This window comes from Polyodon spathula, chromosome 2 (assembly GCF_017654505.1).
Source record: "Polyodon spathula isolate WHYD16114869_AA chromosome 2, ASM1765450v1, whole genome shotgun sequence".
Lineage (NCBI taxonomy): Eukaryota > Metazoa > Chordata > Actinopteri > Acipenseriformes > Polyodontidae > Polyodon > Polyodon spathula.
The window spans coordinates 96,751,114-96,763,635 of NC_054535.1; the positions used below are offsets into that span (position 1 = coordinate 96,751,114).

Here is a 12,522-nt window from a genome sequence, read left to right on the forward strand (position 1 = left end):
TAATTGTTGATACACTATAAGTGGCCTCAAAAACCTTTATTGGGAGAGCACACATTATGAGGAGGTGTACCGAGCAGAAGGGATAGTGCAGCTGTTTACTCTTGCAACCCCTACATAAAAGGTCAACCCCCAGATAATATATGGAAACTAACTGTCAAAATCCAAAACTTACATTAATTCAAACCAGTAATTCACAATGCAGGCTTGTGAACAGCTTGATGTCATGTAACATGACTGACTGTCTTGTCTTGCTTACATACCCCTCTAGGGTGAGCAGAGGTTGTGCATAACATGGGCATTCCTAGAAGGCATGTTCAAACTCTGATTGGCTGCTGCACAGATTCTTCATTTGCTGCCTCTTCTGTGAACTGTCTTATAGTATCATCTCCATTGTCTACTGTTGTCAGTCAAATGTCACTGGTCTAGACTTATCTGATCAACAGCTGATATTTAGTCTTTTGTCTGTGCAGCCCGCTTCCCTGTGGTATATAAAAAGTCTCTACAGTTATCCCAGTTTGTATTAATGTTGTTATATTATAATCAAAATCTTATCCAAGCACGACAGAAAACAATGCTGTTTATTTCTTTTTTTATTATTATTTCTTCTTAAATAAAGTCAAAGTATTCACAAACACTAACAGAAAACTTTAGTGTTTTTATTAAGTATTTGGATATTGAAGAGAGTATTTTACACAAATTGCAACATCAGTTGTGTCTAAGATTACATTTTCAGACTATTATAAAACCCATCAGCTTTATTGCAACCCATCCAGGTTTTAAAATTCTGGTTTCAATGTGTTGTCAGTTCATCCCTTCAATAAAAAGTACCAGAACCTGGACCTCAAACTGAACCTGATCAAAAAAGTTTCTACATACAGTTCCAATCTTGGATATTAACCTAGTTCTGCATGGACTGGTTTTGGTTAGGCATTCAAGTTATACCAACTGCAAACAATGTGTCTCCAAAAAGGACACCATCATAGGACTAAATTTCAATTGATGAACCACAATATACAATACATTGCAAACGACTATGTACACAATTACCCCTAAAAACTTAAAGACCCACCTATCTTTATAATTAGCATGGTGTTGGGGACACTATCCATAATCTAAACTCACTGCGTACTGCTATTCTTTGATTAATTTGTACATGCCTTTTGCTGCAATTCTTTCACAAAGTCCAAGAGGAGTCTAGTTTTATAAAATCTAACAAGCCCTTTTTGAGTAGGTAAAATGTTTAAGTAACTAATTTATTTCATAAGTGGAGGATAACAAATTCACTACACACATTTCTTCACCTATTAAAAACAAAAAAAACTTGTATGACTAGTAACACCACCCAGTTGTAACAATATCAAAAACATGCACAGCTGGAGTAGAAAATGGTCAAGACATAAAGCATCACAATATTAAGGCCACCACAGAACTAAAACGGCAAATATCAGGGAATTCAACAAGTAATAAGAATATATTGAACAAAAAAAAAATCTAAAAAATGTCCTGAGAACAACATTGTCCATTATAAAAATAAGGTAAACTGTGCAAGAGTTAAAAAGTCTTTTAATGCATTATTGTTAAAAGCGTGTGTTAGTCTGTGGCGTTCACTCTGTTTCTCGGAGCACGGATGCCCGGACTGCCGATGGCCTCTTGCGGATGCTTTGTCCAGAAGCGATTAAGTCAGCGTAGCCTCGTTGGTGTGAGAAAGCATAAGCGGACCGGCGACTGGTTGCACCTCGTCTTAAAGCACTTGGTTTCTTCTTTGGAGACTCGGCTGCCTCGTATGTCTTACGGCTCCTCTGTACCTGTGTTTTTAAAATGAAGAGAATGATTTCCTCTCCCTAGAGCAAAAGTTCTTAGTCTTTTTACTAAACATTAAAAAAAGGAAATTTTGTTGGCGATATAATTATTAGGTACATGATATATATATATAGATCACCATTATTAAGAAATTAAAATCTTACTTGTAATAATCAGTACCTGGTTGTCAGTTAAAATACCGTATTTGTTTAGGTTCAGAAACCAAGTGGGTTGAAAGGTCAAATTCTCAGTGAAAAGCAGTACACATCACAAAACCACCACACAGTTTGACAGTCTCAAAACTGTATAAAGAGAACTTCAGGTTTCGAGTAAAACCCCAAAACACATTCCAACAAAACACCATCACAAAAACACTGCGGGCACATGTAGTGTATTGTTTTTTTATTGGTAGCAGTAGCAGTTACCACACCTACTGCAGTTCTACAAATCAGACAGAACCACGATGTCAGATGATTTTCTTATTTTGAATCTAAAGGTTTTCTTGACAACTTACTTTATCACCCTCTGAAGGCCATATTGTCTTGTGCAGGAAATGGACTGCGATAACAGGCATAAGACTGATACCAACGGTCAGTATAATCGTCAGCCACAGATAAGGCTGCCTGAGAGCATTTGGAGCAGCTCCTGTAGAAGAAAACATTAATAAAATTAATAGAGCAACAATTATTTACTTAAACTAGCACAGTTCAATATGATAAACCATATTTTTAATTTCCAACTTTGACTCATCATGGCTAAACACTGGCTGCATTAGAATTGACATGCGTATCATTACTAAACAAAGTTGACCAATACTAACCTGTAAACGTGAAGTAAGAGGGGAAGATGACATGTATCCCTGCGCTATGGATGTCAAACATTATTCCAAAATAAATTGCTATACTGCCAAAGACTGAGAATGCATTTAAAAAGGTCCAGTATGAAGTGTTCAGGGAAATCTATGAGAGAAAAAGGTAGCACCCAGTTATAACAATGCACCTCACCTCAAACAAAGCTCTCACACACTGTACAAAGGAGGCAAGCCAGAAATACAATATACAATAACTCAAAGCCTTTCATGAGATCAGGATTCAGCTCTAGTTAAAATTAGCCTGTCACATCCTAATAACGCAATACAGTGATCTGAGTCCATGTATAGAACCATGAACAAATATATTTATTGATGTATTAAATAGTTCCACTAGCTTCTTGTGAATGTTTTAAACACCTTTTGCAAATTGTTCTCTTTGTTTGCTTGGCATTTTGAGAGGGAGAGAGAGAAAAGGAAATGTTTACACAATCCAAGAAGGTAAAGGGGTAGCCAACACTATTTACACTAAATACACAATACTTGACTGTATTTTACTTGCCTGGAGATTGACAATGATGATTAGAGAGGAGGCAGTAGTGACAGCGAATGACTGGTAGTCTGACGGTGCCTCCCCATCCTGCCCCATGGTTTGCAGAAATGCACCATAGGGTATAAAGAAGACTATCAACGACGTATAAATTCCATGGAACAAACTTATGAAGAAGTTCTTGTAATTAAACAGCTGTCCTTCTTGCCCTGGGACATAAAGCTTTGGAAAGCGGAGGCTTAGTTTGTCATTCACATCCTAAAAACAAAAGAAATAAACTGAATCATAACTTGTATTAAAATGAAGACTCAAACCTTAAGTTGCTCTCAGGATTGTCAGGCACCGTTTAAAATGAAGATTGCATTTAAAAGTTATGACATTAATAGATTTCATGATGTTTCAATGAAGAACCAATGTTAGCTTAAAGAAAATACACTCCTCAAAAAGGTGGGTGATTTCCTAAGGAATTTGGGCAGAAGTAAAACCATTAAAAAATAAAATGTGGAAACGATATGCCAATACAGCGAAAACAAAATCAGAAGGGTGCGTTTGTGTTTGCAAATGTCAGGGATTAAGCTGCTAAAGAAAATGTTTTGAAAAGCTTAAGAGCATATGAAATCAAGAAGATTCAGGACAGTGTTACAAAAAACCTGATGAACATGTATATATGATTCATGCATGAATGAATGAATTAATATAAAATACACACCTGATCTAACAAACCTACAAGAAGAACTGGAAGACTGCTGTACAGAACATTGTACAATGTAATGAACCAGTCCTCATAAGCAGTCTAAGAAAAAGAAAGACAAAAAAGATTTAACTCTACCTATAAACCAAGGTGTAAAACAGCACATTTGTATTTTTTCTTTTTTTTTTTTTTTAAACATTGAGAATGAAGTAGTACAGTGGAAGCTGGCATTTTAATACGGATTTAAACCTGCTAAGATACAGAAGGGTATATTAAAATGAGAAATAACTAACTTGAGTGCTTAAGAGACCTTCAAATTACACATTACCAAATCACTAATAAAATAACAAGTTTGTTTCTCCTTGGAAATTGGAGTTAGAAAATATGCCCCTGATGTATGATCCTGTATAGTAACACTGGGTCGGTCTACAGAAAAAAAACACACTGCATCAATGCCACTGATTAGCAATTTGGAGTCATAAGATTCAACCAAATTGCGGTTCCTATAGAACTAACAACTGTTGCTTCATAAAGTCAAATGAAACCTGCTGAACTTATTTAACTACATACCACTTTGGAGTTTTTCATATACTTAAATTGAAAAATGTGACATTTCGAAACCTAACATGAAATACTGTACGACTATAATGGCTTCCGGGAGACTTTTTCAATATCATTTGTAGTTTCTGATTACATGTTAAATAAAAGATTATTCTGTTCAATCCTAAAATTCTAGGTGTGCAAAACTTTAGGCCAAAGCCGCAGTTTAGCTCAGATTGCTTTGGAAAGGTCATACTATTAAAACAAATTAAAATTGGCAAGAAACATGTGTCACATAAATTGGTAAATTCTAGGTATTCTTACCCTTGCAGAATATCCACTGAAAAATGAGTACCAGATATGAACCAACGTGAAAGCGAAGTTCTTGTAGAAAAAGTACCGCAGGAATTTACACATGCGGATGTACGACCATCTTCCATGCACCAGCAGTAGCCTCTCCAGGTAGCGGAACTGGGCAAAGGCATAATCACTGGACATGACAGCCTGCATGCCTTCCTGTCCACTGATCCCAACACCGATGTCTGCAGCTATAGAGATAAAGATTGGAAATCAGGAATTGTAATCACGAAGCACATATAAAACTTTACTCTCCTCCTTGTACTGCATAAGAATTTCAAGTTATTAAATTTAAAAAAAAAATAAAAAAAACAGACAAATCTAGTACAAAATTTTTTTTAAAGTATTTTACTTTTAATCATGTTGACGTCATTGGCTCCATCTCCAATGGACAGTGTGATTGCCTTCTTGCACTTCTTGACAAGGTTGACTACCATGGCTTTCTGCTTGGGAGTGACTCTGCAGCAGATGACCGCGTTGCACTCGCAGGCCATGTCCACAAAGTGGCTCTGTCGCTCCTCCTTGGCCCGCTCCTCCTTCAGCTTAGACTGCTGCTGGTGTGTTTGTTCTTCCTTTGTCTTGGGAGTAGGCAGCCGCAGCTTCAATTTCCTCTTCCTCTTTTTTTTCTCATAAAGGATTTCATTCTGTTTGGAAAAATGTATTAATTTGAGTTCAAATTTATTACAAAAAAAAATCAATAGCCTTGTTGTGTTTGCAGCATATAAAATAAATAACTACAACATAAAACACTAAACTACCTCAGGTTGTAGAATATGCATAATATCTTCCATTAAAATAAGCCTTTTAATTAAATTAAGCAGAACAATGTTTTCTGACATGAAAGGGAATGACAGGATGTTTTGAGAAATCTGTATTTTCAAGTAAACCCCCATGTCCCAAAAGTGATCACCAGTGAGACATTAACATTTGCACTTCACCAGGCAGATTTACATTACATTATGCACATGTGTGCACAAAACACAAGTGCATTTCATACAAATAATACCTTAGAAGACCTAATATAAAATGGGCCCAACAAAGGAAACAGTACTGTATTTTATCCAACCAGGTGAAACCAAAAGAAGGGGTTGGTGCACCATTTGGGAAGGACAGATGGACTCTTCACACTTCAGTAACTTACCAGCCAAGACCCAGTGATTACTAAAGCGTGTATTCCTCCATCTGTAAAGTAGGGCTCTTTGGCTTTTGATTTCACTAGTTCTGTCCCATCTGTGTTTCTACTGTTCTGCTGCCTGGTCCTCAGAATTACACTGCAAGGAAAATACATATTTTACAGTCGTTCAATTGGCTTCATGATTGGCCACTTTACAAGCAAGTTAATTTGACAAATTATGCTGGTCACATAATAAAATATCAAAATACATACAGAACTAAATAAGCTCTCCGTCTCCCCTCTAGACTGACTTTGCCAATGTTCATCCAAATGCTTACATACAAAGGTAATACACATATACTGGGTGTTCACATTATATGTACAAAGATTCACATTTACAAAAACAAATACAAATATTAAACACTATTAAAAGCTGCAATAACAAATCAAATAATTACACAAAGTTCCATTTCACAACATCAGTCTAATATGCAGATTTGAAAGCAGCACATTTTAAGAGAACACTTAAATGATAAATGGTACCATACAAGGTTTTGAAAGCTCTCAATTTAAATGTGTTATTTTCTGGTATTCTGTTACAGAGTAACAGAGGTAATTTCATTTCATTACTCCAGTTCAAAGCATGTTGGCTGGTAAATCACAGGAAAGAAAAGTGTGAGGGGTGGGAACGTATCACCCAGCAGGTGAAAGGACCAAGGGAAGTGCATGTGTTACGCAAAATCAACAATGAAAGAGGTGCACAACAGGTTTCGGGAAATATTGCATTAGCTAGAACCCCTTTAAAGTGGAACCAAGCTCAAAGCAGGCTTCAGCCTTTCCACATATTGTTGTCAAACAATAAACTTCTGCTAAATAATTTTTCTTAATAGGAAAAAATAAGCTTTGACAAAATTAAAAGGACATTGCCTTATAATACCATAAATCACAACGATGACTCACATAGCCTGATAAACATACTCCTCATTTAAAATCCTGTGTGCACTAAAACAGGCTTACAACTGCAGAAGTTAAACATACTTGACATCTTCTCCGTAATGGATTTGCGTTTCGTCAGTTAAAAGCTGACAGGAATACCCAATGTTTTCAGCAGTTTCTACGAGAGGAAAAAAAGTGTTATTGTTACCAAGACAGTAGAAGTCCAGTAGAGACTGTAGAAGACCAGAGAACAAATCTGACCATCTCAATAAGGATTCTCCGATTTACAGGATATTGCATTAGTTAACTGTTTAAGACCTAGTCCCTCATATAACAGATTATTGGAATGCAAAACTGAATCCCTAATATGTACAGTACTCTGCAAAAAGTTGCTTTATATGCTTCTGACAGTCAAGAAAAAAAAAAAACATTTAAAATTTCAAACTAGTACCTTTCTTATCCCCAGTTAGAACCCAGATTTTGATATCAGCCTTGGCCAATTTGGATATCGTCTCTGGAACACCGTCTTGCAGTTTGTCTTCAATGGCAGTTGCTCCAATAAGCTGGAAAGTGACAAGAACCACAATGAAATGCCTTAAGAGAGTTTGATTTTACTATGCAACTAAATTGAGGGGCAGCAGATAGAGGATATGCATCTTCAAGAACAGCACCAGCTCTGGAACATTATTCTGATGTTGCTATGCAACATAAGTGTGGATATTGTTTCAGGTCTGTTGTCAAATCGCAGAACATTTTTTGGTGGAAATGTCCATAATTCAAGTTTATTTTTGCAAACACATTTGGTCTAAAAAGTATGCTACAATACCAAAAACGGTTCTGTTATTAAAAATGAAGTCCTGTGTAGACTTTTGCTGGTTAACTAAAATCTGCTTGAAAAAATTGCATTGGCTTTCAGTTTATGGGTTAACCTTACGGTATATTCCCTCTCCAGTATGATATTTAAACATGTTCCATCATGTGCCCTTCCCTCTCTTACCCTAAATCTTCACATTAAAATTATAGGTTAGGCAAACTGTACTGTTAGCCTGCAGATGTATTACAATGCACAAGATTAAACACTGTAATTTTATTAATTAAAAAAATTAACATACAAGCAGGTTGGTTTCTATTTCTTCATATACTTTATCCAAAGCTGCTTCTCGGTCTGTCACAGCAATTCTAGCTTCCTTGTGCTTCTCTTCCCAGACGCTAAACTCTTCATTGCTTATATCTCTGTAACACAGACAGAGAGTTCGGAGGGTCTCGTTTGCAAAAATCTGGGAAAAGATCAAAACAAATTTTAGAGATAATATTGCATTTAAACAGTTGCCTAGATCAATTAAGCAGTTTATATATGATTGTACTTTACTGTCTGTGCAGTACAGATAGTAGACGTTGTAATACATACCAGTTATTTTTTAGTTTGAATTCAAATAAATGGTTTAAAAGACTTACATCAAGTTCTGTCTGGGTAGTTTCCTTGTTTTCAGCCTCCGGGTACAAACGTTCGTAGATAACAGTATCAGCTCCTTTACAGTAGAGTCTGATTGTGCCATCAGTGAGTTTCACTGAAAAGAAAGCAGAGGGAGTTATATGACACACACATACAAATGTATTGGCACCCTACACTTAATACACAATAATTCAAGAAAGCATGTTAAATACAAGCATTTAGTGAACATTAGCCACCAATTAACATAGACCAAAATAAACAAAAAAAACCCACACACCACACAAGTTTAACAAACAATGTTTATATAAAAAGCACTTTGTTTTCTTGAATTCTCTTATATTAAAAGTGTAGTGTGACAATACTTCTGTGGCACTATAAAACAGTTAAGTTGTATCGGACACTTGTATTAGTTGAGAAAAACCACAGAGCACTTGTGTTCCACAAATTAAAACAACTCAAACTCAAAATGTTCTGTCTCTATACCCTAAAACACTCAAGTCACATTACAGCAAATTTTGTACAGTGTGTTTATAGAACCCTGCAAACAAGAAGTCACTACCTCAAATCGTCCCAGAGACACACAGGGGTGATTAATTACATACCGTGCGACATGAGCAACAGATAATTTGCAAGTATTAGTGTGTGCTGTAGATATGTTTGTTTCCCATATGTAAACCTACTAAACACTCAAGCAACAAACACACACTGACATTTTCTACTGAATGATTAATTATCTGCTCTATTAATATAACATAAAGCTACTGCAGCCAGCCAGTCAGTGAAAGAAAACCACATCCAGACAGAAGTTTGTGAAACCAATCCAGGTAACGTATGTTCTTGTGTCTCCTGGATTTACAGTAAATTCATAATGTCTTTTCTGAATATGAACTCATATTCTTGCAAGTTTGAATCTGCAAAAGTAACGCCCTGACTATGTTTGTACTACCAGACTTCCCCACAAAACTCCTCCAAGTCCCTGCGGCACATAACATTAGCGCCCGCAGCCGTACGCACTTTACGCAATGTGCATACTATTAATTTCCCCTAGTTTAAGTCTGTATTTCAAAATAGGCTTATTTGTAACTTTTACTATTGTTGTGAACTATTTGGCTGTCACTGTAATTGCTGTTCTCTATCTCGATGGCAGCATGTTGTGTTTATTCATTTTTCTGAAAGGGAACCTCAGCACTCCGATTGGCTGAAACAGTTATCGGCATGAGAGGGATGTTGGTGTGGTTCAGTTGTGTGTACCATGTGAAAGATTTCTTGGGGCGCGCCAGGCACATAACATCACTCAAAGCTACAGCAGCTCAATTATAAAAATCAGAAATACAACTATAATGTAAACTCTTAACAATTCCTTTCAATTTAGCTTTTAGATTACATGTGACTTACACCATTTACTTTAAATGCCAGCTAATGTTGAATATATATATATATATATATATATATATATATATATATATATATATATATATATATATATATATATATATATATATATACACACACACACACACACACACACACACACACACACTTGACAGTTTGAAAATACTTGCTTAAATGTAATTGGAAATTAACCAAAAGTGAGTCATTTATAAAATTAACTCAGTGTGTGGTGTTTTATGGATTGGGAGGGCTCACGCCTGGCTCAGCTATTTTTGATTTGAACATTTCATTGGAAGTTTAACAGGTTGGAGTCTCCAGATGCTTAGTTTATTTGATTCACTCTTGGTTGCGTGTTTTTAAATATTAATTTACTGCATTTTTTGACAACGTATAATAAAGTAATATTAAAGTTAAAAAAAACACCACACACGTGTCCAGCATTTAGCTTTCTTCAGCTTACATTTGAACGTTCCTAACATCAAACACTAACTATATATACTGTAGTTAAACCACTAAGCCAGTCAGTTATTAACTTTGATAGTTAAATAACTATGTTGTATAAAAAGAAAAAAGAAAATAACTTGTGACTAAGATGACACAATAAACTGCCATAAAAGCACAGAAAAGCAACTTTTGCAAATAGCAGTAATCTTTTCTTTATTCTGAGATATTGTGAAATACCAGAAGGTACACCCAGTAAGTACCCTCATTCAAGATTTATTTTTTGCACACTTTTTTCATACTGCATAGACCAGATGAAATCGACAGGTGTGATTAAATCAATTAAAAACCCCTCTTTCTCATTCATATATATATATTAGACGTCGGCACGGGTACATAAACTGGCTGGTTTTAAAATTAACCAACGCTACGGTCTCTTTTTATTATCCAGGTTTCACTTTATTAATTTGAGAATTTAAAGAAAAATGTAGAAAATATGACAGTGCAGTTGTAAGCGTAGGTCTCTGGCCAGCGTAGTAAATACAATGTTAAAACAAGCTTTGCATTAAGCCTTCTCTTCACTGACAGGATTTCAATGTTTTACAAAAAACAACAACACACAGCGAGCAGGGGGTACACCTCAATAATAATAATAATAATAATAATAATAATAATAATAATAATAATAACTGTGGAGACTATTCTCAGGAACTAAATCGGAAACAAAACATCCTAAACAGGGCTCTACAGAGGGACTAATTTGGTCACATATACAACAAAATTTGCTTGTGCGCATTTAGGAGCATAGCGTCTAGCGTCACTAGAAATTCCTAAAGGTTGACATAAAAAATAAGTGATTTTTTATTTTTTTTTAGCCGACTATAAAAAAAATCAAAAGAAAACAAAAATACACTGATCTAAACTTCATAGTTCAATTGTAATGTACTCTGGGAATCTAGTTTATTTGTGTCCACTGCCAACTGTTAATCACACATTAAAAAAAAAAAAAAAAAAAAAAAAAAAAAACTTACAAATGCCACCACGCCAGTTCCACTGATTTATCAGTGAGATGGCTATTTGTTTCCAGACAGTTTGAAAACTTGTCAAACCAAGTTGAATATATATGTATCACACACACACGTGTGGGGGTGTGTGCCACACACCCCCACAATGGGGGTGTATATATAATATATATATATATATATATATATATATATATATATATATATATATATATATATATATATATATATATATATATATATAAAATGCTGCTTGAGTATTCAGTAGGTATATTTAATGTAACCATATCTGCAGCATACACAAAATGTACTTTTTATATCTAAGGCATGGGTCATGTCTTGATAAAGCAGGACACTCCAAACAGACCTTAATTGCAGCTTCATTGGATCGACAGTTCAGAAGTTATAGGGTCACAGTTTTAGGTTTTGAGCAGATCCACCGACATTCAAAATTGCTAAATTAAAAGGATCTATTTGATCTATTTTACTGAAATATTAAGCCAGTATCACTGGGCAGAGCTTGATGCATACTGGGTTCCTTGTAATAAATTTGCTCTGTGAAATTCATATTCCTGATATGACCTCTCCCTCCACCAGGAAATTCAGTATCAGTCAAACACATGCCAGTAAGGTAATAAAACATGCATACAAATTCTGAGATGGCCACACCTTTATACATTTTCTGCCAAAGTAATAAAGCAAATTGTGTCTCAAAATTGTTAATCATAACAGTTGAACATATTAACTATTTACAACAAAATGGCACTAAAACCATTACTTTCTCTCAAATGGATCCTGAGCGATAGCAATTTGAACGTCAGTGGGTCTGATGAAAACCTAAAACTGATTCTCTATAAATTCTGAACCACTGTTCAATCAAAAATGATGATAAAATGATAATAAAATCCCTAGCGGTAACAAATTTCCATTAAAACCCGAAACAATGCCCCTTAGGCGTCTAGATTTGTTTCCTTAACAAACTAGATATTTCACACAAAATGTACATTTAGAACTAAAAATATCATACAAAAAAACTACCACTTACAAATAACAGACATTCGTTTTCTGTCACTGTTGAAGTCTAATATTGCTATCACTTCATATGTTTTTTCAAACCCCATCTCACTTATTGTGATAGTGTTTTGTGTTCGGGAGAGGAAGACAAATCCAAAGTTCCTGGCAGCCGTAACGAGGGCTCCTTCATCTGGGGAAGCTGCCTGATAAACAAGTTGACCTGAGATGAGAAAGAGAATGTGCTCAAAGAGATGCCTAAAACAATACCTTGTCCTTAACACACAAAAAAAAAAAAAAAAAATCAGTTTTTAATAGCAGCCTTGTTAGATCTGCCTGTTTAGATACATTACACATAACCTTATCAGTATATTAGGTTCCAGTGAAATGTCAGTGAATTCCCATAA

General features: G+C 35.3%; 1 protein-coding gene across 1 annotated transcript in view; it reads right to left on the minus strand.

The window, feature by feature from the left end:
• Nucleotides 1–1,546: 1,546 nt before the first annotated feature.
• LOC121304547 (phospholipid-transporting ATPase IC-like) overlaps nucleotides 1,547–12,522 on the minus strand; it is a 50,429-nt gene continuing 39,453 nt past the window's right edge. Inside the window, exons 16-28 of the mRNA XM_041235732.1 lie at nucleotides 12,150–12,338; nucleotides 8,252–8,364; nucleotides 7,909–8,073; nucleotides 7,248–7,359; nucleotides 6,899–6,974; nucleotides 5,888–6,017; nucleotides 5,099–5,390; nucleotides 4,714–4,937; nucleotides 3,868–3,951; nucleotides 3,171–3,416; nucleotides 2,621–2,759; nucleotides 2,315–2,445; nucleotides 1,547–1,805 (exon numbers count right to left, since the gene is read on the minus strand). Of these exons, the coding sequence (XP_041091666.1) occupies nucleotides 1,605–1,805; nucleotides 2,315–2,445; nucleotides 2,621–2,759; nucleotides 3,171–3,416; nucleotides 3,868–3,951; nucleotides 4,714–4,937; nucleotides 5,099–5,390; nucleotides 5,888–6,017; nucleotides 6,899–6,974; nucleotides 7,248–7,359; nucleotides 7,909–8,073; nucleotides 8,252–8,364; nucleotides 12,150–12,338 (2,102 nt within the window). The 3' untranslated portion in view covers nucleotides 1,547–1,604. The remainder of the gene's footprint in view (nucleotides 1,806–2,314; nucleotides 2,446–2,620; nucleotides 2,760–3,170; nucleotides 3,417–3,867; nucleotides 3,952–4,713; nucleotides 4,938–5,098; nucleotides 5,391–5,887; nucleotides 6,018–6,898; nucleotides 6,975–7,247; nucleotides 7,360–7,908; nucleotides 8,074–8,251; nucleotides 8,365–12,149; nucleotides 12,339–12,522) is intronic.